This window comes from Gymnogyps californianus, chromosome 1 (genome assembly GCF_018139145.2).
Source record: "Gymnogyps californianus isolate 813 chromosome 1, ASM1813914v2, whole genome shotgun sequence".
Lineage (NCBI taxonomy): Eukaryota > Metazoa > Chordata > Aves > Accipitriformes > Cathartidae > Gymnogyps > Gymnogyps californianus.
This window is the reverse complement of record NC_059471.1, coordinates 130732593-130760487: the sequence shown is the minus strand read 5'-3', so window position 1 is coordinate 130760487 and position 27895 is coordinate 130732593. Positions and strand designations below refer to the sequence as shown.

Here is a 27895-nt window from a genome sequence, read left to right as displayed (position 1 = left end):
AGCCGCGGCCGGCGGGGGCGCGCGGGGCGGGAAGAGCCGTTGCCGCGTTCCTCCCCTTAGGGAGGGGGGAGGGGGGAAAAAAAAAAACCCAAACCAAAACCGGCTCCGTCCCCATGGCAACGGCGGGTGGGCGGAGGCGCGCGCGGCCCGCTCGAGCCTCCGCCGCGGCGCCGCTTCCGCCCCCTTTTCCGCGGCGGGGCCGGCGATGTCGCTGCTGCGAGGGCCGCGGCCCCGCGGCGCCGGCAGGAAGGGCCCCAGGAAGCCGGCGGCGGCCGTTAGGCGGGACTGGGACGTAAGTGCTTCCCCCTCCCGGGTGCCGAGCCGGGCCCCGGGCCTGTTCCGGCCTCGGCGGCTCTTCCCGCTCCTCCTCCTCCTCCTCCTCCTCCTCCTCCTCCGGCTTGCGGGCAGCAAGGCGGGCCCGGCGGCGGGGTAGCTTCTGCTGGGTGACACGCAGGTCGCGCTGTGGCCTTTTACCGGCCGGGGAGTCTCCGTGCCGGCTGGGGGGAGCCTCTAGAGGTCACCGTCCTCTGTCGAGGCTCACGTTTGGAGATACCCGGATTTGTGTGTGGATTTGGGCGGGGAGGGATACGGTGACGGGGAGTTGCGTGTGCGTGGCGTGGACGTGACCCCCCCTTGCTTCCTTGGTGGTGCTTGAGGTTAGGCCTCCCAGCTGGCAGCCCGCTCTTTAGGCTGAAGAGCGCGCCCAGTCTTGATAGGGGTATCATTTTTGCTGATTGCCTACCTCACTGAGGGTGGAATGCTTTACAATGCCATAAAAATGCACCATTGTATAGTTTTATGCTAATTGTATTGTAATTTAGAGGGTTTTTTTAATGAAAAGATTCCAGTTCGTCCTCAGTTCTGGCTTTTGATGTGTTCTCCGATTCCTGTTTGCAGAGTACCGTCCATGATTTGACAGTCCACCGTGCAACTCCTGAGGATATTGTAAGTTTAATAGCAATCACTGCTCCTTCTCTGTAGCAAGGAGATTTAGCTGGTTATCTGACATAAGTGTTTACCATACTTATGGGGATATTTTCTGCTAATGTTTAATCTCCCTTTTTAAGCTTTTGAAAATATTGGCTCTTTAGTGTTCGTTCTTTGTTCATGATCTCATGCATCCCCCAGTTGGTGTTTTTCAGTTTTCTGTTTCCATTGGGAAGCAGTAGCCATAGTTTTTATTTCAATAAACTGTGTACCATCATAAAAGCATAAAAACATAAATACATAAAAACTCAGTGGATGAGTTGAAGTTAAGTCTCATCTCTGCTGGAAGGACTGAAAGACATGCTTTATTTTAGGAATCTCTCTAATTCTGAGGATACTCAATTTTCATTTAAATGATTTAACATAATTTCTTTATACTGAACAACCTGTTCATTACAAAATATGTGAACTGCATTTCATTTTCCTTGGTAGCACTGATTACCAGGATGGCATAGGCAGTATGAGCTATTGTTGCTTACAAATTTTGACAGGTTAGTTAGAACAGATGGGCACAATAGCAGAGAGAGACTTGATTCTATGAACGGTTGGCTTGATAGCTTCCAGACTCTTTAGCAAGCACCTCACATGTTTAATTTGTATTTAAACTGAATTATATATACATATCACTTCTAGAAGAAGAGAGAGAATATCTCTGGTGACTGACAGTGTTAAATCAGCAAAATGCATTATGTCTTTTTATGCTTATTATAGGTGGTAGTGTATTTTTTTTTCCTCCCTTTACAGCTGAGAAAACTCTTGCTGAGTCAGTGTTGTAGGGCAGATGGAAAGTGTGAGATTTTCCCCGTTCACCTTTGGAGCTGCTTTAAATTTGGCTGGTACTGGTGGCATTTTACGCTTCTGGATGTTTGGGAGGCTGTCATTGGTACTACCATGAAGTTAACATAAATAGTATTCAGCGCATGAATGATAAAATCAAGAAGAGCTTGTTAGCATTACCCTGCAAATTTTGCTTTAGATTGTCCCTTGATTTTGAAATGGTTTCTTTCATGTTTACGTAGCTGCGTCGCCATGAAATACACAAATCAAAAAACAAAGCACTGGCGCATCTGGAACTGCAAGAGAAAGCACTGAAAAGAAAATGGAAGAAGCAAAAACAACTGGCTGCTGATTCCTTGGAGAAAAGGAAATTGACTCTGATGCGTGAGGTGAGAGCTAAATCTGCACTTTCAGCCTGCTGCAGATGATTTGCAGCAGTAGTGGAAAACTGCTCTTGCACATAGGTCAACATTTGCTCCTCTTGTTGGATAATTTGACTTCATATATGCGTACACTTTCCCTCCTCTGTGTTGAGTGCATACAATGATTAGAATAGACTGTCTAACATATTAACTGATGTATACAGTTGCGCATTTGATCCTTGTTGCCTGGCTATGCCCTCTGTAATTCTGCAGGCCTCTGCGTCTGAACAGGAACTGTTTGCAGAGTTAAACTGTGTGTCGTGAAAAGTATGTGTATTCTTTGTGTTCTTATTGCTATCTTGCCTTTTCCTTCTCCTGCCTAGTATTTTTCTTTGATGGAAGCGTTAACATTTCTCTTTCTGGGAGGGACATCCTTATCTGCTATGGCTTATTTAAACAGAGAAAATGCAGAGTCATAGGGGCTGAAAGGGTGAGGCAAGAAGTTCGTAAGGAAGAGCTTGTCTGGAAGGAAAAGTGACACAACAAAGGTTGAGGAGCTGTGGCTGCTAGCAGACAAGCTTGTCATCTGGGGATCGAAAAGCTTGTTCTCTAGGGATTCTGAAGCACTCTGACTAAAAAGATATTGTTTAATTTGCTTTTGAATATTGAACTGTAGCAGCAGACCTAAGCTTAGCTAACAGAGACAGTAGCTGTCACTGTCCAAAAAGGGATTTCAGTGCTAAACATCCTTTTGTTTCACATGGCAGGCAACTCCTTGCCATACGTTACGAAAACGAATCTCAAAACATAGTCATTAGCTTTCAGACCTCATCAGCACTTGGACAATCTGAGAATTGTTCTTGTTGGTAAAGAATGATGATGAACAATGTTCACCTAGCAGTTAAAATAAACATGATTTAGTAGTCCTGTAAGTATGCAGTGGATTAACCATCACAGACCTCATCTGTTTCGTCTTTTGTAAATTTTCAGAAGTCTTCTTCTGATCTCTGAGAACATTCAAGCATCGACAGAAACAAATGAAAGTACTTAGAATTGAAGATCACCTTCTAGTTTCCTATCTGACACCTGTTACTCTGCAGTCACAGTAGAATTTTTGTGTTAAGGATATTGTGCTAATCAAGCCTCGGACTTTAATTTTGACCTTTGTTACTTTCATACGTTTCTGCCAAGTGCATTTTAGTGGAGTGTTCAAAAAAGCTGTGGACTTTTATACAAATTTCCCTAATGTAATAGCAGGCTGGTTTCAATAAGACTTTGTCGTGGTTTAACCCCAGCTGGCAACTGAGCACCACACAGCGGCTTGCTCACTCCCCCCACCCAGTGGGATGGAGGAGAGAATAGAAAAAAAAACAACTCGTGGGTTGACATGAAGACAGTTAATAGGACAGAAGGGAAGGAAGATAATGATAATAAAATGACAATAATACTACTCAAAGAATTAGAATATACAAAAAAAAGTGATGCACAATGCAATTGCTCACCGCTCGCCGATTGATACCCAGTTAGTTCCCGAGCAGTGGTCCACCCTTCCCAGCCAACTCCCCCCAGTTTATATACTGGGCATGACATCATATGGTATGGAACATTCCTTTGGCCAGTTTGGGTCAGCTGTCCTGGCTGTGTCCCCTCCCAGCTTCTTGTGCCCCTCCAGCCTGCTTGCTGGCTGGGCATGAGAAGCTGAAAAATCCTTGACTTAATATGAACACTGTTTAGCAACAACTGAAAACATCAGTGTGTTACCATCAACTTTATTTTCCTACTAAATCCAAAACACAGCACTATACCAGCTACTAAGAAGAAAATTAACTCTATCCCAGCTGAAACCAGGACAGACTTCCATGCAGAAATAAATTATGTCTCACAAAGGTAGATTAGACTACTCAGTCTAAGATTTGGCTGGACTACCTATTATGTGACTCCGTTATTTTGCAGATGTGAAACTCATGGTTAGAAAACAGTCTTCCATATTTGTTGCCATTTCAAATGACAACGTACAAATTTCAATTCCTCCTGAGTGGCTTTCCCCTTCATATTTGAGAGATGACTTTATTCAGCATATCCTATGTCTACTTCTGAGTCAGAGAAAGGATGCTACCAGATAGGAAGACAAAAGGAGATTATGCCAGGCAAGATGAAACCCATCTGGCTGTTGCTGTTTCAAACACTGGCATCTTCTTGTGTGTATAGGAAAAAAAAAAAAACCACCACAGATGGAGGAGAGTCACCATTTTCACCTGTCCCTAGCTTAAACCTTGTTAATTGCTAGGTCCTGTTGTTCAGAGTGACTGGGAAGACTCTTCAGTCTATGTGTCCCAGTACAGCACAACTACTGTGGATTGTCTCCTTGTCTCTGTTATTTTGGTGACATTTTTTCAGTATTTACTGCTGTGAGAGTGTCGCTTCCTAAGGATTCCCTTGAATCCTAGTCAACTGCAAAAGACTTGGAGACTAAAACTAGGAAGACGCTGCTACTAGTGTGTTTTTTTTCTTGTGGTTGTAGGTTGAAGAGAAAAAGAGCAGAAGTTATAAAGTGGATGAGCAAAATTTTAATCTTTTGGGGATTTGTCTGCCGAAAAATCTGAATGAAAAAATAATATGAGTTTGTCTCTGTAACTGTGGATTGTGAATGTGTAGGTACCACACTGATTGGTCCTATAACAACTTATTTTTAAAATAACATTAGTGTATTGCACTGAAGGGTGGGTGGTGGGTGGCTTATCTTAGTGGGGAGGTTTTAGGATTAGTCCCATTTAATTATCTGTAGTAACGATCTGAAACAGGAGGAAAGATGAATTTTGATGAAATTCATAGGTGGTACTAAACTGGGACAAGGTACAGCACTCAGTGAATTTGTCGAGGGCATGTAGGTGGGCCTAGAGGAGTTAGAAGTTGATATGACTTTGTTTTCTGGTGATCACAAGCAAATGTGAGCTAATCTACCTTGGGAGCAGTGCTCTAAAAATGTTCGTAATATGTTCAGCAGGAGGGAGAAGCTTAGGAACCTGTTGATGCTGAAAGAGATCTAGTAGGGAGGGTGAAAACAAATTAATCAGGATAATTTTTGTCTGATTAAACATGTCACTTTAGTTTTAATTGCATTAGGGAAAGGAATCGTGTTTTGGGACAGGTAAACTTTTTTTCTTTTTTTTTTTTTCCCCCCTTCTGCAGATCTGACATGACTTTGTCTAAAAACCTGCCTTGTTTTGACATCAGATGGCTAAGTGGAAAGACTAGATTTAGTTAGTGTCAAATCACTATTCAGTTTTCACACTTGGAAAAGTAGATATGTGAGATGATTGAAAGATGAATATTCACTGATTTGCTAAATTGGTTATGAGGAGAAGTGTAATATACTGCAGTGTAATTCAGGCTCGAAAGACTAGAAAGACATGGAAACTAGGTATATGGTATATATACTTATATATATATATAGGTATATAAACTTCTTGACATAAGAAAGCATAGTAAAATGGGGGGGAGGGGAACCAGGTGAAATACTGCTGCCTAGAATTTTTTGAATGAGGCTGAATATAAACCAGCAAACTTACCAATGACACTGAAAGAAACTCTGTGGCGATAATAGCATGTAGTGGTCTGAAACTGCTGCAAACCAGTCCCTCTTATGATTCCTGGGGGAGCAAAAATTGTCACTCAGTTCTCACATTTTGTGTAGGAGGGCATACATGAACCTGTCTTTTCTGTGGGATTTTCTAAAGTACTTGGAGTCTCTCTGGCTAAATTTGATTAACCATGATGAATGGAGGTCACTCACATACCTGGTCTCCTCTCAGGTGTTTAAGAATAACTACCTTCTTCCCAGGTTGTGGGATATAATTTTACTAGTTTGCCATTTCCAGCTGTGTGAATGAAACCGTAGCTCATGGAGGAGTTTTGAATTGCATTCTGCCCATGAAGCCATGTTCCCAGTCAGCTCCATTCGGCTCACAGTAGCTGAATGCCTCTTGCTTTGCACTCCAAGACCTCCCTCCTTAGGAGGCAGCTGTTGTGGTGCCAGTGACGGACTTCAAATACTGGGGGAGAGAGACCTTGAATGCAGAAGCTGTGCCTTGCGAGAAATGTGTGGAGATTCCCAAAATGTCTTCTGATGCCAGATGTAGTCAGTTGTGTTTATGTCTGTTGAAACTTTTATGGTGGTAGGTGGCTTAATTTTTGGGCAGGATTTTCAATAGTCAAGGCTGAATGAAACAACTCTGCCTGAATTGGTTTGGATCAAATCAAATAGTGCAGTTTTTGGGTGTCTGTCAGATGTAGGTAAGTGTTCTTTGACTCAACAACATTGAGATCAAATGATATGAGGATCCATACTGATTTTTTTTAATTGCCAGATATATGTCTTCGTTTTGATGAATGTGTTGTAAACACCCAGCTTCTTGTTTGTGTCAGGCTGGGAGAAGAAGAAGGGAGTGAGAGGATTGGCTCTAAAGAGAAAGACTCGGCACTGATGGGGGCCCCAGAAGTAATAACTGTTTAATTTTTCAGAAAAAACAAGGTGAATTCTAGTCACTCAGAATGAAGTATGGTTTTCTGATCCATCTTAATTAGGATGTAATTGCATAGTACCAACTTTGCAAACATTGTCTTGTTGGCTGTTCTCTTGCTAACCGTTTAGAAGAACAATTCCAAAAAACCAAATGAAAAATCGGTGTGTTCAGTATGAAATATTTCCTTATACACTATACTTTCAGATTCTGTCTGATCAATACCATTTGCAAGATGTGTTGGACCGATCTGATCAGGTTATGGCTGTGGCAAAAGACTTGTTTGGGGATGCTCCTCGCACGCGAACAGGTAGACCACCTCATTTATGTGTGGTAGTACATTTAAGATTATCTCCTTGCTTTTCATAAATAGTCTCGCTTTGCAAAGTATTCTTTTTAACTGTTTTCATCTCATCGTCTAACATAGTACGATTGATCCTATTCATGTTGGATGAAACACAGATGAGGATAACACCTCCCATGGCAGGGGAGAGCAACCCATGGCCGGTTATTCTACTGTATTGGTCCATTGTGGAATTTTGGATCACTTACTGTGAAACACCTCATGCTCACCATTTCCACAGCCAAGCTACTGGCCTATACAAAGCACCAGTTCAAGCCACTGGTTGTGATTCTCATTGCTACATGGGTTGACTGCTTGCTCTTGGATATTGTTGAAGATTTATCAGCAATTTGTGAACAAGGCTTTTCCTTTTCTTATCCTGGTTTGTGGTTCCTTAGGCTGCTCGAAGGCAGGACTGGCTGTTTGCATGTGAAATCTTAAACTTAGGTTCTTTTCTCTGTAGGCTGCCATTCTCTTTTGCTTATAATGACTGTTTCATCCTGCATGCTCTTCTGCACAAGTGTATTTACACCGGTGAGAATGACAAAAGCCTAGTACGTGGCCGAATGTATTAAGATAACTCTGTGGTTGGCCTTTGGTAGTTGTTTAAAGCGATGTACATCCCTGTGACCCTTTTTGTGCAAAGTACGGGAACTTGCTTTTTGGTACAAAGTCCTGTGACATACTACAGACCGAGTCCTCTATGTTCTTCCCTGTTTTGTCTGATTCCTCTAGGTTTCCCTAATGTAACAATGGCTCCTAACTGTGACCTAGAATCATCTCAAGGACCCATTGTACAAAAATGTGATCCTCCCACTCAGCTTTCCATCCTTAGTGAATCTGTCATGGATTCTCAGGTAATGTGTGTTCTGTTCCATGCATGTCCTGTGGCTTTTTTGTTTGCACAAAATAGAATATTCAAAGGTAGAGTTTCCAAGCAGACCTAAACTTGTCTTTTGTGTATTGTATACCATGTTGATAATATACATAGAAAATGGTGTTAAATAGAGGTGAGTTTGTTTTGTGAGACTCTGGGAATCATGATTTTTTGATTTCTTAACCTTTGAATGTGAGAAACAAACATATCTCATAGAAGCTCTCTCATATTGGTGTGCTCTCCCTTTTAAATTCTGGAATTATCAGCAAGAGAACAAAGTAATTACAGACTAAGAAAACAACTCTTGTGTCACTTAACTAATTGCTACATATCGAAATATGCCTCTGATTTTCTAATTATGTCTGCGTATATGGGGACATAGCCAGTTGGGCTCCAATTCATTTCTGATAACGCATATGTAAATGTACCCCAGTTAACTGCACAGCCTTGATTAGTCCTACAAGTTTAACTTTAAATACTTGACATTCTTTTACAATTATCTAGATTTGTTTAAAAAGTTTAAATATTGTTTAAATTTGTTTAAAACTTCATTTAGATTGCCTTTGTGTTCTGTTTTCTTTTCATAACATGGGTTGTACCAGGAATGCTCACTGTGGTTTGAGAACAGGCGTATGACACTCCCCGAAAGTAGCTCACTGCTGAAGACCAAAAGGGCTGCGGGAGTGAAAGTGATGGTGTCATATTCTCATGGTTCTCTAATCCTGTTTCCTACTATCTTGCACAAATATCTGCAATTTGAGTTGCAGTACTGCTCTGTCATGTATTTCTATGTGATATTTGTTTTTTGGGTTTTTTTCATATGAGGAGTTAACTGTAGCATCTTTGTAAGCCGTATCACTGGATGCATGCTGCAGGATAGGCTTGAATTTTTAAAAGAAATGCGTACTGATAGTTGTCTGCTGAGCTTCTGTGAGATTTTCTTTCCCTTATGTGCCTATGAAAATCATAGTTAAAGGCTATCTAGTGAAGCCTACCCAGAAGCACAGAAACCTGATAGTTTGAGGAACCCTAATTCCAAATTTGATTGCTTAAGTTTTGCTATGAATGTGGTATGTAGGATTGTATTTTGTTCTGGTTGCATTTTACACATAGAATATAAATGTAATTTTGTAGATCTCATTACAAGGTTGTTTAGCTTGTAATGTCAAACAGCTGAAATTCTAGAAATGCTATAATTTAGGTTGCTTTTTCCATCTTCTGCTTGCTCTATCTCTGTATTTGTTTTGGTGCAGTCTTTAAAACTTTTTTTATCCTACAGTGTGTGTGGTCTTTCTTATTTAATATAAATCATCCAAATAAAACATTGGATATTGAATTAATCACTTGCTGTGTTATTTTCAGAGACAATTGTCAGTGTCAGTATTTCTTAGGTACTAAAGTCCCCCAAAACTCTTCCCACAGAGGTTTGTGTTTTTCTTTCTTTCTTTTTTTTTTTAATTTTATTTTGGAGATAGAGATTGAAACAAATGTTTTTGTTTTTTTCTTGAAACAATTTCAGAAAATTGGTCTCTAACTTCTTGCTAAAGACAAATTGAAATTGCTCTGAAGTCCCTTTTGTTTTCTTTGTTGTCTCCTAAAAAGGCTCTTAATGAAGTGGAAGAGGAAGGATTATCAATCTATCGATCAGAAGATGGACACCATGACTCTCTGAATTTCAAATCCAGTATCAATTCTGACAGGTCAGTACAAATATATCCATTCAGATTTCCACCTTCTTAACACTGGAAATAAGCGGAGTTAAAAGGATGTTGCATGGTGTTGTGGTTTGACCCCAGCCAGCAACTAAGCACCACGAAGCCCCTCCCCCCTCCCAGTGGGATGGGGAGGAGGATCGGGGAAAAAAAAGTAAAATTCATGGGTTGAGATAAGAGCAGTTTAATAACTAAAGTAAAATAAAATATAATACTAACTAATAATAATAATAATAATTGTAATGCAAAGGAATATAACCAAAAAAAAACCAAAAAACCCCAAGAAAAGACAAGTGATGCACGATGCAGTTGTTCACCACCTGCTGACCGATACCCGAGCCGCCCCTCCTGGCCAACTCCCCTCTGTTTATATACTGAGCGTCATGTTCTATGGTATGGAATATCCTTTTGGGTAGTTTGGGTCAGCTGCCCCGGCTATGCTCCCTCCCAGCTTCTTGTACACCTGCTTGCTGGCAGAGCATGGGAAACTGAAAAATCCGTGACATAGGATAAGCACTACTTAGCAACAACTAAAACATCAGTGTGTTATCAATATTATTCTCACACTAAATCCAAAACACAGCACTGTACCAGCTACTAAGAAGAAAATTAACTCTATCCCAGCCGAAACCAGGACACATGGGAATAGTTAAGTTACTTTTTCTGTTTCCCCCCCGCCCCCCTTTCCTGACCTCAGAATTCTAGGGAAACCCTGTGTTGTAACATTCAGACTGGGAATGAATGTGAGCAGGGAACTCACCTGAGCAATTACAGATATTTTAAAAAGCTCTTTCTAGACTGTACAGATAATCTAGAATCATGCTATTTTCCTATCGCTGTTATGCTTGTTTTGAATGTAGGCTACTTCGGTTATTGAGAGAAGATGATTCCTTGGTGAATTCTCAGTTGTGGGCTGAAAAGGATATGAGAAAAACTACCTTATCACAGGAATCAAATGTGCCTTTGACTCCAACAACTGTTTCTCCATCATTGGATCAGCCAGGTTGGACTTGCCAAATCACAGCCTCTCAAGGGTTGTTAGGCTGTTCACAGGATCCTGTCTGGAATTCCTTTTCTGGGTGGGGGTGGGAGACAGAGACGTGCTGATTTGGCTCAGATGAATTTCCAGACTAAAAAGCCAGCTCTTCTAATAAAATTACTTTATAACATGTTACTATTAAGAACATACCCGAAATATTTCATGTGTGTGTTTTTTGTTTTGTTTAAATCAGCCCTCAATGCTACCAATGTAGTCAAGAGAATCCATTCAAGACTTCAGAATGAAGATGAAGAAGAGACTGTAGACTCCACTTACACTGTGAGACAAGTGCTGAACCCGAACTCAAGGAAACAAAAGCAAATTGCAGCAAAAGGTTTAGTACTTTTAAAAATCACATACCTCCCTTTGACCAAGGTCCTCAATATCATAAGAAAATGTAGGTTGAAAGGGATCTTTGGAAGTCGTCGCAGGGCTAACTCCAAAGTTTGATTGGGGGGGGCCTTGTCCAGCCAGGTCTTGAGCATCTCTAAGGATGGACATTCCACAGCCCCTTGTGTAGTGTATTCCCCTGTATTCTGCACGTTCATTGGCAAAGCAAAGTCCACAGGAATCTGGGAACCATAAATATGGCCCTTTGATGCTACCCGTTACCTTGCTAGCCATGGAGTTCTCTCCTGTGCAGGGCTTTTCTATTTCTGATATAGCTTTCTATTCTATGCTGCACAGACTTATGATGCATTTCAGTCCCCATATTCTACACACATCTGTACGTGGGGACTGACATCAGATACAAACTGTAACATGAAAGGATTGTTGTGAGAGAGTTGCTCACTAAATATGAGATCTGAAAGCACCTAATATTTTTCACTGGCTGTTCACTGGCAAACTGTTTCCATGCTTTTAACTGAGAAGGAGGAAAGTATAAACAGGTATCTAAGATAAAAGCACCAAACAATCATACTTGAGAGGTACTAATGTGGTGGCAGAAAATGTGGTTTTTGATGATCTGAAAATAACTGGAATGACTGGGGACGTTCTTTGATGGTCCATTTCAGCTCAGCAAGAGAGGGCCTCTCCTTTGATTTACTTCAGTAAACAATGTAATTTCATTGGTACTGCAAAACTTTCTATACAAGTTGAAATTCCAATGACACTTTTCCACCACCCCCAGTGAAAAGAAAACAAGCTGCGCAGAACTCTGCAAGACAGAGGAGAGATGATTCTCCAGCTAATTCAATCCCCATTGACCTTCGGAGGGACAACAAATCCAGCCTAGATGTTCTCAACCACATGATACATGAAGTGGAGCATGAATTGGAGGAATATGAGCGATGTACAGGTCGTGAGGTTCAAAAAACTGAGAGAAGTGAAGGCCTCACTGGGTTTACCTTGTCACTGGTGAACGCTCTATGTCGTTTGATGCGCTACCTCAAAGAGGTGAGAAGACTTTGAATTGCCTCTGTAGAGTGAGTGAAAAAGGGTGTAGAGTTACTTTACAGATGTGAACTTTGGTCTTGCCTGGCTCCCAATCAGTTTACTTTGAAGTCTGATTATCATTGCTTATGATTTGGATTGCATGCAATTAGGAGTTAAAACTTTTAGTTTGTTAGAAACAGGTATCCCTAGTGAAAAGGGAGGAGTTGACTGCAGTGAAAGTCTCTCAGTGACTATTAGCAGAAAATACCCATTGAAATAATTTAAAATTTGTTATTTAAATATGTTCAGAGTTGTAGCAGGGTATTAACTACAGCCTTGTTTACAAATGCTTTTTCTTCCTTTGCCTCCCAAAGGCAATGCTATTGTCACTAAAGCAGTGGACCCAAATTCCTAATTTTCTTTGGGGGATTTCTTAGCTTGCTTTTTCTATCCATAGCAGCAACTTCACCTTAAGCAAGAATGACCTGAAGTGCTCACTATAGCAGTGCACAGCTGGGGATCAATGGAATTCCATAAAGAAGACTACCTGTAAGCCATGTAGAACTTCTTTTTAAAAAAAGAAAAAAAAAAAAAGTGTGTTTTATTTCATCTCTAACCCAGAGCTATTCAAGATGCAGCAGTGGCTCACAGTTTCATTGGGCCTGTGTGAAATTTTGAACCAGATTATGGCAGTTCCTGCACTCTTAATAGATGCAGCAGAATATGTTATCTAAATCCCAATGCTCTATTTCATAGCAAAGGCAATAGATTCCTAATGAATGTGGAACTGTCCTATTTTGGTTCCTCTTCAGAGTGTATAATAATTGGGGGGGGGGGAACCCAAACCACCTTATTTTAAAATTTTAATTACTTTTTTCTGTCTGGATGTATAACAATTTATTCCTTGTATTACCCTGTATTTAATCTATGTGGAAGAATTTACTTTGATTAAGACCTGCCTTGGAAGCAAATGTGAAATAATCAATTCAAGAATGAAGAACCACTACCATCAGAAGATGGACTTTGGCTGAGGAGATCTTATGTTTTAGAAGTCAAGAATGCTTGTTCTCTGTTAAAGTTGTAATACCAAAGCAGGGTATTAAATTTGGTTCTTTTGCAGTTATGGGGAAGGATCTTCTGGACTTCCAATAGAATGTTCTCCATTTATTAGGAAAACATCAATTTAATAGCATCAAATTCATATTATAAATATAATTGCAGTTATAACCCTATTTAGATTGTCTTTAATTTGTGTTCCACAGAATGAATTATTCTTGACCCTCAGTCTTCCTCCAAAACTGCTCCAGATTTTCTTTGTCATTTTTTTTCTTTCTTAGTTGCTACTTTATGAGTGTAACATTCAATGTATCTTAAGAGCTTTTATCCTATTCAGACAGAAGGCCAAGGAGTCTGTGTGTTTAAGGAAACTACTTATTTTGAAAGATGTATGCTGACTCTTAGTTGTATTCCCAATTTTTACTGAGTACCTCTGTGATGTTGTTTCTACTTTAATAGACGTGTTACCATTCCTTCCTTCCAGGAGTTGATTGTTGCTTGCAGAATTGTCTGCAACTTTTCTAGATTTACTACCTAAATTCATGAATAGAAATATGCAGAAGTCGCTCAAGCTACAAAGTGTGGTTAATCATATTCAGAGTTGCTCGAGGTAGACAGTATGCATCCATAATCTTCACTGACTTTTCCCCTTTTCATGGAGCTTTAATTACAATTAGAATTTGAGAATTCACTGGGAAGAAGCACAGCTTGTCTGAGTATTTCCTAAAACCTGGTCCCTGTGATGCTAGGAATAAATCAAGTGCTCATGTGCACCATCTGTCTTGCCTAGCCAGGAGAGTTAGCAAAGTTCCAATGCCTGAATTATAGCTGGCAATGCATTTCAAGAAAGTGACTTTGCAGCAGATATTTAAAAAGCCTCTCATTTCAGGTAAACAACCAGTCTTCAAGAGGTTTTGAAGCTTCTAGAAAGATTTCCTTCTTCTTCTGGGGAGAAAAAAATATTTTCCAGCTTTGCTGCAGAAAAGCTGAATGCAGATGAGTTACAATCAAGGATGTTGCTTAATTTATTCTCAAAATTATATAGAAAAAGTAGGAAGAGAAACTTGAATTACTGAATCTTTCATGAAAGAAGCTAGTGAATATAGGAGAGACTAGACAGAAGGGGAAAAAGAAACTTCTGAAATGTTTGCCAAGCTATAAGAAATTCTTAAAGGGAAGTGGATGAACCTGACTTGGTTCCTAAATGAATTTCAGTGTCATCTGCCAAATGCTAGAATTAATTTTTTTTCCCCATTCTACTAAGAACGCTATTTCTTTGCCAGACTTGCAGGGCAAAAAGTTAGAGTATATGCATACTACATTAATCTGTGTTGCTATGTTCTCTATGTCTGCTTCTGCATATTCTGATGCAGTGTTAAAATAAAGCTTACGAGATTAGAGGTACACCTGGCAATGGGCTGGAATGAAGACTCTTCTTTCAGGGTATACCAGACCCACATCCTACCTGATGGTAGGAATGGATGTATACAGCTGTTAACCCTGATGCTCTCCCCATGCATAAATGTACGACACATAGCTGCTTGGAAGCTTTTCCTCCAAGACTAGGTTAACGCTATGTAGGATCAGTAGATACAATAGCTCATCCAGATGATCTAAGGTATCAGTAGGCTTCATCACTGCTACCAGGGTTAAAGTTCTTATTTTGTGCTGTCTTTGATTTCTAAAAAGATAGGAATGTCTACGTTTTTTCCATTTTCTGTGCCAGCCTGCTTCACTTGGATCAATACAGAAAAGCTGTTCTCTCTAGGTGGAAGAGAACCAGAAAATGGATGGCTTGTCTCTGATATGCTTAAAGGAGGTATATCTGCCTGTTTTTGTGGCTAGTGACAGTATCTGAGGTTTATTCTCAAAATTATTTATTTATTCATTCACTTTATGTGGCTGCAGAGCTGTTGCGTCTTAACACTTCTTCCTTGGTGGTTTTTCACTTCTGGTCCCAATGCCAGCAGAAAATATTCTACGGTATGTTATGGGCAGCTCATGCTCTAATTTTGTCTGGCAGCAGAAAAGAGTACCCCAATTGCTTTTCAGGATCTCTTGTGTTTTGGAGATGGGATGTGTTTCTCTTATTCAGGGATTCGTTTGAGTAAATGCAGGCAACCATCTGGGGAGGGGCTCCATCTGCTAATTCTGGTGTGTTTATGTGACTTTGCAGCCTCCGCTCTTTTAGCTACAATGGTCCAAAAAGTGTCAGTCCTGTATTCCATTTACCCATTAGAGGTGGAAGGGACTCTTTTGTGTCTTGTACAGGAAGCCTGGCTACTGCAGTGGTCTGTCTTAAAATAACAGATTGATAATATCTTTTGAGGGCAAGAGGTTCTACAGTAAGGTCTTTGGCTCATGCTCAAGTAGATTACTTCACAAATAAACCTTTTTGTCTTCTTTAAAAAAAATAAACCCTCTAGAACTTTTTCTCTCTCTGAGGGAAAAACATTAGAAAGCAACTACTTTCTCCTTTATTTAGTCAAATTTGTTTTCATTAAAGAATTAAGGAAACTAAAGAATAGGTACAAGTAGCACAGGATACTGACAAGCATCAGCACACGTGGAGTTATTTGATTACTGCGTGGAGATTCAGTGACTTACAAAATGGTATCTGTGCGAAGAGACAATGCTTGTAGTTACAGCCTGTAAAAGTTGTAAAGGCAGAAGAAGAAGGATGTATAGGATTCCCTATAGTGTTCTGGAGTAACAAAGAAGGAACAGTAAGCTCTCTGACAGTTCTCAAGCCCTGAAAATTGGATTTTGTCGTGAAAGTAATGAAGTCAATTTAGCAAAAGGGGAAGAGCTGCTACAGTGTGATGTGATATGGACCCGTTCCTGTTTCCAAATATGAATCTGTATTGGTTATAGTACTTTTTTAACTTTTTCTCCCTCTTTAGAGTGAAATGCAGCTGCGTGAGAAAGAGGTGATGAGACAGCAGCATGAGGAGATGTTGAATGAACACAGAGAACTGATTGATGCTCTGACTGCAGAAGTACTTCTAGTGAGGGAAGAAAACACTACTATACAGGTACTGAGCCCCCATCCCCCTCAGAATGACTTGTTGGAATACTGAGTTGTGTTGCAAATGTGTGCTGAGATGCATTGTCATATGTTCAGGAGATTTTAACAATAAACAGGAAGAAAATGATAAAATTGATAATAGCGGGCATTGGGGGCAGGGAGGAATGTTTGGAGAGTCAACATTTTATCTTCCTGGATGGTATTTAACTTTAAAGCCTGAGAAAATGCTAGTTCCATTAAACTGAGCTTTACTTCATCAAGCTAAAGGTTTAAGCATCTGCCTCCACGCTTCTATACTGTTAACACTACTGGAACAACAGAGTAGACTAGATATAATACTACATTTTTCTTTTTTTCAGTTTGCAGTGAAGGTAGATTTGTTCAATGGTTACATTTGGGAATGAAACAATAAAGCTGCATTGGAGAGGAAGTAGGGCGATGAGTTAGGAAAAGGGAAAAACAAAGAATTTCTTTGAGGCAGGAGAGAAAATAAATGAGAAACATGGAGACACTAATGTTTAATACCTCAGTGGAATCCCACAAATTCGTGCAGTGGTATTAAGAGACCAAATTTCTTCTCAGAGCTGCCTGTGGTATATAATCGAATTCCTGTTGCTAGAATACAGATTTCTGTATCTCTCTCTTTTGTTTTTCCTTCATCCATTAGAAGAAGCTTCAGCAGTACATGATGGTAACAGATGAACAGCTGATCTCTCTCACACAAGCATTTAAAGGCCTCCCTTTGGTAGAACCTAGAAGAGAACAAAGTCCAAACCATTTTGGAATTGCAAGCAAAGGTCCAGTGAATGGCCAAGGTGTGTGCATGCATGTGTGAAGGATGAAATGGGAGTTGTGGCTAGTTTATCCCTGTAGTGGAAAATTCGAGATTTAATAGATGTCTACTTGAATAAATACCTCGTGCGTGAGCATGAATCTCACTTCTGGAAGTTCATATGCCATGGGTTCTGCTGTGAGCACAAGCAGTTTGCTAAAGATTATTTTTTAACAATATTATAGGTTGTATTCCATCCCCACTGGCATCCTTCTGTCTGGATCAGGACTTCAAGATTAACCTTTTAGTCAAGTCCTGGGCTTGAGCTCTAAGTGATACATATTATATTATATTATATTATATTATATTATATTATATTATATTATATTAAAAAAAGGGGGAGAGGGGAGGGGAGTAGCCTTCACCCATTAAGATGGCTTACAAAGGTTTATTCTGAGGGTCCTAAAAAAAAAAAACCCAAAAAAACCCAGCCAACTGAATCAGGATCTTGCCTTTCTGTTGTGGAGGCAGCCTGACAGTATGAGATTGGTTCTTCCATAAGACACTGGAGGTCGCTGCTGACCAGAAACAGCAGCTGCTGAGGCCTGTTAACTAACCAGGCAGAAATCTGTTTCTTGGTATTTCTGACTTTGTATCAGAGGTGAATGACCAGTTGAGTGATATATAACATAGACGCAGGCTAAGTTAAGCCAGTGGCATTGATGGCCAAACTAACCAAATGTGATTCACTGTGTACTTTTTACATTCTTTCACCATGGAGTTTCCTCCCAACCGTCTTCCCCTATTGGTTGCCTAAATGTATCATTTTTGCTCTCAAGATCACTAACTCCTTGTGAATCCCAAGATTCCTTGGAGCTGTTTGTATTCCTTAGTTAAATGTTGTTTTTGTGGACAAAAACTTTCTTTCTGACTGTTTCTGTGGGGTTCTCAGGAAGAAGCCACATACCAGATCCCTCTTTTGTGATTTACCCAGGCTTTGTAAAAGCAAACAAAAAGTCCTACCCCAAAATATAAACCCCAAACAATCAGAAAAGCACCCCTCAAAAAAACAACCCTAAAAACCCCCAAACCTTCCTATACAACAATTCTGCAAGACTAGAATTTCCAAATCTTTTTTCCTTATTGGTCTCTCTTCTCAGGAAAAGGCATCTTCCTGAGAGGAAAGCTTCCTAAAGTTACAAAAATATTTCTTCCTCCTCCTTCAGAAGATCTCTTCTACCCTTAAGGCATCTGACTGGATGTGAAACATTTGAGATAGCTAGTTTTAGCACAGAAACCATGTGTTAGTTAACATAGGACTTCTCTGGAGAGACAAGAATGGCTGAGAGAGGAGTGGGGGGCATATCATTGTGACAAATAGCATGTGAGGAGGATACTTTGGAAATGCAGTTCTGTACAATGAAACAGGGCAGGCAGATCTTTCTCATTTCTTGCCATGGTCACTGAATAGTGGGTGGCAGGTTTTAAGTTCAATCTCAGAACCTCAGTAGTGTGAACCACAAGCAGTATCTTATGCGAACAGCCTGTTCTGGCTCTTTGCCTTTGAAGGGTGCTTTTTATCTCTTGCATTTTGGGATCAAGTATTTTCTGCTTAATTTTCCACTAACTTCTCTTTTGGGAACAAATGTCCTGAACAAAATTGTGAGGAGAGAATTCAAAGATGGCACTGATGGAGCAGTGGATGTAAGCATATTAAAATTACTGTGGTCTGACAGCTAGCTACAACTTTGATTTCATGCTATTCATTTTGTGCCTCCCTGGTATGTTCAAAATAGATGGCAATGTAGACACAAGCTAGTTAAAGACAGAAGAATAACTTTTTTTTTTTTAACTGAAGAGATGTCTGCTTGGAATTAAGTCATAAAAAGATCATCAGAGAGCTCAAAAAAGCTTTGAGTTGTTTTCCATTCCACCATTGTTGCCATCAAATTTATAATATTGGTTCGTTAGGACAAGTGCATAGGTCTGCTTTTCTCAAGAGAATATTACCAAATGCTGCTCACTGAAATACCTATTCCTCACAAGTCACGCGTCTGTAAGTCTTGTGTATGAGCTACAAACAGATCTCTTACTAGTATCCTGAAATTGTGAGGCTACATACAATAGTTGTTCTTGCTCTTAAGGCCAGTGAAAATTTGTGTTATGCTCCAGTGAAGGTCGTCTACACTTGGGGGTCAGAAGGAAGTTAGCAGTGTGTGGGGAACATACTCTAGTCTGTCTTTTCAGATACCTGAACATAAGGGTTATTGAGAATCTTCCCTGTTGCACTAAAGCTAATTCCCGCCCCCCCCCTTTTTTTTTTTAAATTGTATCTCTGCTTTGTCTCTTTCTTTAGAAAAACCTGATTTGAGCTATTTTGAGCCTAGGGATGATGCAGGCAACAGGGAAGGTATGCTGAAATTCCCACAGGAAGAACCTCCTTTCAAGTTTCCCCCGAGGCCAGGTGCCTCAGGTGGCACGGGAGCTGGTAGAAGCTTGCCAGCTCACATCTTCCAGCCAGCTGTTCTGTTGTCACCCCCTCGTCAGAAGAGCAGTCAGGAATTGTCTGCCTTCCAGAACGGTGAGATCTTTTTGGCTGTATTAGACTTGGGAGTCTGTGTAGTGTGTTACTATTTCCATCTCCCAGGCTCACATTACCTTTGGAGATGTATTTTCTATGAAAACTTTTAATCTGTATGCCTAGACACCTTGGCCCTATAGCTGCAATATGCTGCTTCAGCACCCAGATATGCACTTCTTTTCTTCCTATGCCTGTTGTTAGATTTCCTTTAGACTTTCTGACCCCTGCAGTTCTCCATCTACTGTCTGTGGTCCTGTCAGTGGCAATCCAGATTGGCATTTTTATCTTGTACTGGTTTTGATTGTCACTTCTGTATGATTTGCTGTAGCAATTTGTCTATGACGTACAGCACATCATCTCAGATCTCCATCTGCTGATGTTGTAATCCAGCCTCCATCACCTTTCATGGTGGGACCACTGAAGACTGGAAATTCAGTACCTCCACAGCCCATGCTGCAGACAAACCAGGATGTCTGTAGGCTGCGTACTCTTGCTTTGAGCCAATCTTCCCAGCAGAGATTTTTCTTAAAAGCTTTGGGAGCAGGTTTCGATACGGATTTCATTCAATACACAGGAAGTGGCTGAAGAAGTTTTGGGTGAAATTATGTGGTGCCGGATAACCAGATTAACTCAGTCTTGTGTCAGTATCCATAGGCTTCAGGAGTTTTACAGGTCGGTAGCTCAGTTCTGGTTGTTGGGAGGAAGAAAGTTCATCAGGAGTGATTAGGGAAGGTATTTCTCGTTTAAACTTAATGAAGTGAGCAGAAGGGAGGACCCTTTGTGACTCTCAAAATTAGCTGTTTCCTCCTGCAACTGTCATTGTAACCACATGCGTTTTACTGAATGTGCTAGGCCCCTGTAACCCTCTGTTGTTGAGAGGCAGATAATTACGTCTATGACTAGCTTGATGGTTGCTGACAGGAAATAGGGCACAGTAGTGGGGTTTTGTGCCTTCCCTCCTCCTTTCCCGCCCCCCTTTCAGCTGTGTTGCTTTGTAAGTCTTTTCCAAGCCAGAAAACCCAAAAGTCCTTTTGATTTTTAAGGAGGTGGCAGGGCAATTGGAAGTTTGTATCTAGTTCAACCTTTTGGTGGGCTGCTGTGCTGTGAGGAGGCACAAAATAAATCAGGAGGAAATGAACTAAAGGTAGTGTTCTGCAAAGAGCAACATCTGGTTTCAGTCCCATTGAGAACTGTCAGATGTTGTCTGTCATTTGAAACAAGAATATAAAACTGTATTCAGTACAGTTTAGCTCTAAGAGAAATGTATTGTTACCCTTTTAAGACTGTTAAGGATGCTAAATGGCTCAACAAGTGTTAAACTTCTTGAATGTTTCTTTATGAAAAATGATTCATAAAACAGATTTGTGTGTAAATTTTTAAATGTCATGCTCTGCTCAAGCAGCAAAAGCTGAAACTTGGGAAGGAATGGGCTATTTGGTATGTAAAGCATAGAAAATCTGGGACTTGGACTTAACATGTAGCAGCTGACAGTGCTGTAACATATTTGGTCATGTATATGTGGTGTGTTATCTGTTTGCTAATGATGACCACAAAAAATACCTAACTACTTTTGTTGGCCAGAGTGCTTCCCCTTTCTTAGGGGCTGAGTAAATAGCTGGCTTATTATTATGCCAAAAGTCTTGTATTATTTTGTTTTATTCTTTTAAAAGTTTTGTTACCAACTCAGTATAAATATCAGAGCTGACATGCAAACTTACAGTTTATTAGGTAAGGTAACTGGATTTTGGAAAGTGGAGGACTAACTTAAGAAGTAGTGTTTGATCAATCAGCTAAGAAATTCAAAACAGTTTGTCATCTTCTCTCTGACTTCTCTCTCAATCTCTAATTAAATCATTAAAATGTAAGACTCTTCGCAATAGGAAATATTAAACCTGGTGAGTTCTTGCAGCAGGATCTTGCATAGAGTGATTTTGATCAGTAACATAACACCATTCAGGCTGGATGTTACAATTCAAGTTCCTGCTTGATTATTACTAGCCTGATGCAATAAAGTCACTGTTAGTTTCCTTGATGAGGATCACATGTCTCTTTCCTCTACTGTTCCTTTATTTCTTGTTTGTAGTGTTTACAGCCATTTCTCAGTCTCCTGAAAACACCGAAAGAGAACCATGCAAGGAAAGGAGCTCACCTTCCTCCCTGAGAACACAGAGCACAAGTGAGGAAAACTGTCTCATCTCTCAAAGGCAACCAATTCCTCCTGCAGACAAAGACTTGGAGAGTTCCCACAAGGAAATCAGTCTGTCCTGCCCAGGTGACACTAGAAAAAATAGCACAGCTGAAGAGTTATTTCAAAACGGTGATCTGCTGGGACAGATAGCTGAGCTCACGCGGCAGAACTCTCTAATTAAAGCTCAACTGAGCAAATTCAGAGACTTCTCTGAAGACACAAGTGACTGCCTACATCAGCCAGACCCAATACGAAATGCAAATCCTAGTCCAGACTCTTCGCAAGGACAGGTGAGAATTTAACAGAAAAGGAAGGCTGGATTCCCCTTTCTGCTGATCTGCTTTCCCATAGCTTACTGATGCTTTAAGACTGTTTCTTCCCTGTTGTCAGTTGTTTTAAGGAAAAGAGTAGAAAAACGAATACTCTTTTCATTCATTTGCTTGGAGACTTTGATTTTTATCATTCCCTAAGGAGCTCAACAGTAGTTTCTCATATTGGGCCTATGTTGTATACGGGTGCTGAAAAGCCCCAAGCGTGCAGCACACTTATAAGCGTAGGATAAGGTTATGCTGCAAAGAGAGAGGTGTGATTGCAACATGATCAGGCATATCTCTTGTATCTTGAGTAATATTAACAGTGAGAGCACTGCACCAACCCACAGGTTCTTGTCAAGCTTGTAAAATACGTATTTAAATCCATGCCATACATCTCTTCTGCTACTGTGACCCAAAAGCCCATGAGATTAAAGTTGGTGCAAATACATCTTTTGCAAATACTTGAGTACAGTGTATGTACTAGTTGGGTCTTGTCAGTCCTGCTGTGTGGTGAAAATCCCAAAATCTTTGGGAAAGAGAGAACTTGAAGTCTCCGGTTCACATAGAAAACCTTTAATCTGCAACTAAGCAGCTATTCAGTGGCACCCCAGTGAGTGGAGTTAACATCACAGAAATGCCTAATCCCTGCCCTTGCTACTGTCTTTATTTTTGTTCCATCACAGTGGCTGAATTACTGTTCAATTAAGGATCCTAAAGATTTTAAATTTCCTCATGTAAATGTAGGCTGAGAGTGTTGTCGCTTTCCACATTGTATTATGTTGTGTAATATTTAGTCATTTAGTTGTACAAGACGATGCGAACTTTAAGTGTTGTTTTTGTGGAAGCAATTACTGGAGGGGGAGGGGAAGGGGTCAAAGTGGATGAAAACATGGTTTAAAGACGAGTTCCAGGATACTTCTGCTAGAAATCTGCTTTTGCTTCCCCACACCATCCTGAATATGTATCTCTCTGATTAAACATTTTCTTAATTATGGTTAATTGCTGTATGGTTGGGGGTTTTCTTTTTTCTTTTTTTTTTTTAATGATACAGACAATAGCTGTTTTTTCCTATTTGTAGGAAGACCGATTTAAAATATTGTTGTGTTTAGTCAATTAAGGACCTAGATAGAGGACAGTGAAAGGGACAAAATAAGATTTTTCACAGGAGGTGCTATATAATTATGTTTACTTTCAGTTTGAAACTTAAATGCATAGAAGTACTTGAAATACATTGCATGCTCTCCCTGAAGGTGCAAATTGTAAGTTTTTAATTGGAAGTAATTATCCAATTATCCAAGTAGACTCATCTTGTGGTATCGAAGAGCTTGGAGGAAAGAATAGCAGAGCTGAATCGTCAGAGTGCAGAAGCACGTGATAAACTGTTGCAGCTAATAGACCAGCAGAAATTAGCCGCTGCTGATGCGGTCCCTCCAATGATATCTCCTGTTCTGCCCCCATCCCTAAATTATACTGGTAAGTACCCAGCTTCAGGAGAAACAAAAACTAGTAAGACAATGTTATTCTCCTTTTGGGAGTTCTCTGTCCTTATCTGATTGGATCAGCAGTTGTGGTCAGCAGTACATTTGCTGTTAATGACTGTGTGGTACAAACACTCCTTACTTCAGAGAGCTAAAAATATATCAGCTAAACTTCTCCTGAAGTTAGTTTCTTAGTAATTAGTCTGCCGCAAATATCATGCTTCATGGTAAATATGTTCTTTGCTATGTCCTTGTCTGCAGAACAGTTCTGCTACATGGTCACTGATGGGCAGAACTAGGCTTTTTAATCAGTCCTCTCTGCTGGAGAATCTTTTATAAAGAGACTAAATATTTACATCAGGTTTCTAAAAATCATGGCAGAGTGGTAATCCAATTCTCAACCACATTTTAGTTTTTGGTCTTTTGGGTGCTCTTTCCATCAGACTACCTTGCTGAGTTACTGCCAGTGCTAACAGAAAGAAATAACTGGAGCTTCCAGTCATCTGAAGAGGTAAATTAGCGAAGGGAATATTCTTGCTGATTCAAGATTCATAGATTAGCTGCCATGTGTAACTATAAACAAAAATACTTTCCAGCAGGTGAGGGCTGTTTTATCTTTTCATGGAGTTATTGTAATTACAGGCAGAACTGTGTGTGAGCACGTACACATGCTCTGTCTAGGACACGCACCCTTTCCCCCTTCCTAAACCACAGAGGATGTACAAAGGGAAGGACTTGAGGGGGAGGAGAGACCACGTGTGTGTGCATATGCATGCAGGTGCATATGCAATGACTCATGCAGTGGTATCGTAACACTTTTAACACTTCTACAGCTGTTGTAACATAAATTCAGCACAATAAGTAAAATCTTAAAGCAACAAAGTAGAGAAACTGGAAGTCTCTAAGCCTCTGCCAAAAAACAGAAGGTTTATCCATGGAAGAATCTTTCTATATCTGTGCACATTGTCTATAGTTGCTCTGAGTATCTGCTTTCAATATCTGTCATTTTCAGAGAGTAGGTATGGGGTTGATGTTTTATGTCTGATCTGTATATTCTATGCAATTGTGAAGTTATGTGATGCCCCTCAAAAAGTGGGAAAATGAAATGAATGTTGTGCAATGTTGCTGTGTTCTCATCAGAATCAAGCTATTATTTATTGCCTAGAAAATGCAAGGAGGATAATTGAAGTGTCTGTTCCTGGGGCAGTTGCTATGGACAGTTCTAAAGAAGATAGTGTTTCCCCTGCTAGTATGACCAGTATAAGAAGGTAAAAGTTAACCCTTTACTATTTCATTTTTGTAGTGTCTTGGTTGCCTGTGCAGCAGAACTTGAACACAATGGAAAAATTGCCACGTTTTTCTTTGGCTTCATGGACTTTCCCTGACTTCATCACACTCAAGTCTGTGGAAATGGGACAAAGGGCCAATAGCTTTTTCAAGGCTTCCATTGTTTGTATTTAAAATACCTGCATTGTGACATGGGTTGTGGAAGACTATAGATGAGGGGTCCTAACTCGGGATCTGAGTAGTAGTCACTTCCATTTTTTACTTTTTCAATCTCATTTTGAATGTCTACAGGTCTGTAGGAGACTCTAGCAAACCTTGTTCACCCCTAAATGACATGTCAGAAAGTGTGAAATTAACTCCTGTCAGCCAAAGGCCAAAGGTAAGACTGAAAAATCTTCAGCCAGGAGGTTTGAGTGCAGTTACATATAAGGAAAAAGCAAGGCAGATAAAGAAGGGGAGAGAGAGCTCTGTCCTACCTTAAATCTGCCGAGGCTAATAGTAATCGATTCATGGCAGTTTGGATTCTGGACAATTGGTAAGGGGAGACCTGAGTGTGTCATTAGTTGTTTGCTGCCACAGAGCTGTTATTTACAAGTGAATAATCCTGTAACTACATTTTCTGCTGTGGCATCTTCATGTGTTAGAACTGGGAACCTCTGGCAGTCTTTCACTGGTGGCTCCAGAGAATTTCAGGTAATCATGATGATGTACTGGTAGAGCCACATACAAGAGGCAAGTGAGCTCTTACCTGGCTGTTGCACAAGTCAGGTGCTGAAGGATAAATAAATCCAAATGCAAAGGAGAATCCCCAATCTAGATTTCTGATTCCTGATGTGCAAAGAGAATAGATGTCCTGGTTTCGGCTGGAATAGAGTTAATTTTCTTCTTAGTAGCTGGTACAGTGCTGTGTTTTGGATTTAGTGTGAGAATGATGTTGATAACACTCTGATGTTTTAGTTGTTGCTAAGTAGCGCTTATCTTAAGCCAAGGACTTTTCAGTTTCCCATGCTCTGCCAGCAAGCAGATGTACAAGAAGCTGGGAGGGAGCATAGGCAGGACAGCTGACCCGAACTAGCCAAAGGGATATTCCATACCATGGAATGTCATGCCCAGTATATAAACAGGGGGGATTTGGCTGGGAGGGGCGGATCGTTGCTCGGGCATCGATCAGTGGGTGGTGAGCAATTGCATTGTGCATCACTTGTCTTTTCTTGGGTGTTATTTCTCTCTTTTTTTGTTATATTCCTTTTCATTACTATTATTATAGTTTTATTATTATTATTGTTAGTAGTATATTTTATTTTACTTATTAAACTGTTCTTATCTCAACCCACGAGTCTTACTTTTTTTTCCTGATCCTCCTCCCCATCCCACTGGGAGTGGGGAGGGGTGAGCAGCTGCGTGATGCTTAGTTGCTGGCTGGGGTTAAACCACAACAATAGACTACAGCGAGATGCTTTCATGGGGAACTCCAGGCAGTAGTACAGTCTGGTAAACCAGTCATAGATCTGTTTATATGCTTGAGAGCAACCATGAGGAGATATTAATACCATCTTTCCTGATGTCCAAAATAACCTAAATTAGGAGTCATAAAGAGAAACAAATTAGGGTCCAAGACTCCCTATCATGGCAGCAAAGTATATATCCCCAGAGGGGAACTTTGGAATACTTAAGGTAGGTGTGGCTTAAACTAGGTGCCTAAAGTAGGTGGTATGACTCCCTCCGTGGTGCCGATGGCAGACAATTGCTACGTATCAGTGAACTGATATGTACTAATCCTACACAAGCCAGCACTAACTAGCAAATCTGTGGGAAATTTATGATGTATGAATTTCAACTGGTTTCTTCTTTTGCAGGTGGAAAAGCAAAAAGAAGAAGGCTGGTTTGCGTTGTCAATGCATGTTATGTAAAGGAAGCTGCTCTCAAGTCCGATACTTTTTTTAATTTTTTTTTATGAACCGCAATTAGATCACAATAGTTCCCCTCTCCAGATGTACAGTTTAACTCTGAAGTGCTTTCACGTCAGTGCCATTAGTAGAAAAAGGTCCATATGGTTATTGTATTTGTGCCATACAGAGCACTATAGGAAGTCCTGGGTATGAGTTTCTGAACTGGACACGCCGCTGTGACGTTATGCCTTTTCACAGAATAAATCTTTCACAAGACTGTAAACTCAGGCTGTTGTAGCAATACAAATGAGCATCTGATATCTGTGTTAGATATGCTGAAGACAAGAGGTTTTAGAAACTACATGTGAAACTTTCTGGAGCATGTATTCGCACAAGATATGGGAATGAAAAAAAATCAAGAAAAACTGAGATGAGGGAGTGTACTTATGTTCAAAAGCAACCTGGAGATTAGGAAGCCAGTCTGTTCCTGCTGGATAAGAATTTGCATCAGAAATTTGTTCCTTCTGTGGTTTACAGTGGCTCCTAAAAGTTGTGTTTTCTGTGCAGTTAACATATCAGGGATTACATCTGGACTTGAGGATTGCTTTTTAAAAATCTCGTTTAGTATTTTTATAGTAAATACAAAGTGACTATTTGAAGTTGAAATCAGAATCTCTGTTTGCTGTGTACTAAAGTATGCTCTCTTTGATACAATAGAAAACTGTGATATAAGTACAACTGTATTAAGCTGTTTTGTTATGTGTGTATATAATACTCTAATGACCATGTTTTTATATTGTTTTTATTTGACTTTTTAAAGTAGCCATCATTTTATTATTAATGATTAACAATAAAATCTAGGACTATGAGGAAATGCTTATATATCTGTTCCTTACATTATAGTAAACCTGGGCAAAAAATGAAAAAATTATAAAAAAATGAAAAAAATCTGCAAGTCTGGGAAAGAAAATATCTGCAAGTCTCAAACTGGATTTTGAGTAAAGTTGTTTTAATATTTTTCTTTAACTGTTAAATTTGTCCCTAAAGATGTTGATGGGCTGGGGCATTAAAAGGGGCCAGCCCATGTCCTTTCAATCAGTTCAGTTTTAGGAGAACGAAGAAAAGATACTTCTCTTTTATTTTCTTTTCCGTTTTTTTTTTTTAAAGGGGGAGTTTCTTTTAAACAGATTAAGAAAATCTAAAAAATGTGGGATTCAAAAGAGGACCTGTTCAAATATTCATTGACATTTCTGCAATTTATTTTTCCAGTGTTAACTTTGGGAAGTGAATAAGGCTCATAGTCCTGTA

The 27895-nt window shown here is 40.1% G+C and overlaps 1 protein-coding gene across 2 annotated transcripts; it reads left to right on the top strand.

The window, feature by feature from the left end:
• Positions 1 to 193: 193 nt before the first annotated feature.
• Positions 194 to 27450, top strand: SPICE1 (spindle and centriole associated protein 1). 2 transcript variants are annotated; one of them, XM_050897594.1, is made up of 17 exons: positions 194 to 292; positions 898 to 945; positions 2007 to 2153; positions 6854 to 6956; positions 7725 to 7846; positions 9469 to 9566; positions 10439 to 10581; positions 10811 to 10951; positions 11750 to 12015; positions 15954 to 16085; positions 16746 to 16893; positions 19207 to 19431; positions 21515 to 21909; positions 23235 to 23406; positions 24577 to 24679; positions 24990 to 25077; positions 26555 to 27450. In XM_050897594.1, exons 1-17 carry the CDS (start codon positions 206 to 208, stop codon positions 26606 to 26608), a joined length of 2472 nt encoding a protein of 823 aa, XP_050753551.1. In that variant the 5' UTR covers positions 194 to 205; the 3' UTR covers positions 26609 to 27450. The 2 variants fall into 2 exon arrangements, with proteins under 2 accessions (XP_050753551.1, XP_050753543.1); XM_050897586.1 differs by lacking the exons at positions 24577 to 24679; positions 24990 to 25077; positions 26555 to 27450 and having other exon boundaries at positions 206 to 292; positions 23232 to 23296.
• Positions 27451 to 27895: the final 445 nt, after the last annotated feature.

Coding starts and splice junctions, on each gene's coding strand:
- SPICE1 (XM_050897594.1), top strand. CDS start 206: ATGTCGCTGCTGCGAGGGCCGCGGCCCCGCGGCGCCGGCAGGAAGGGC. Junction 946..2,006: donor GTGCAACTCCTGAGGATATT/GTAAGTTTAATA, acceptor ATGTTTACGTAG/CTGCGTCGCCATGAAATACA. Junction 21,910..23,234: donor CAGACTCTTCGCAAGGACAG/GTGAGAATTTAA, acceptor TTATCCAAGTAG/ACTCATCTTGTGGTATCGAA.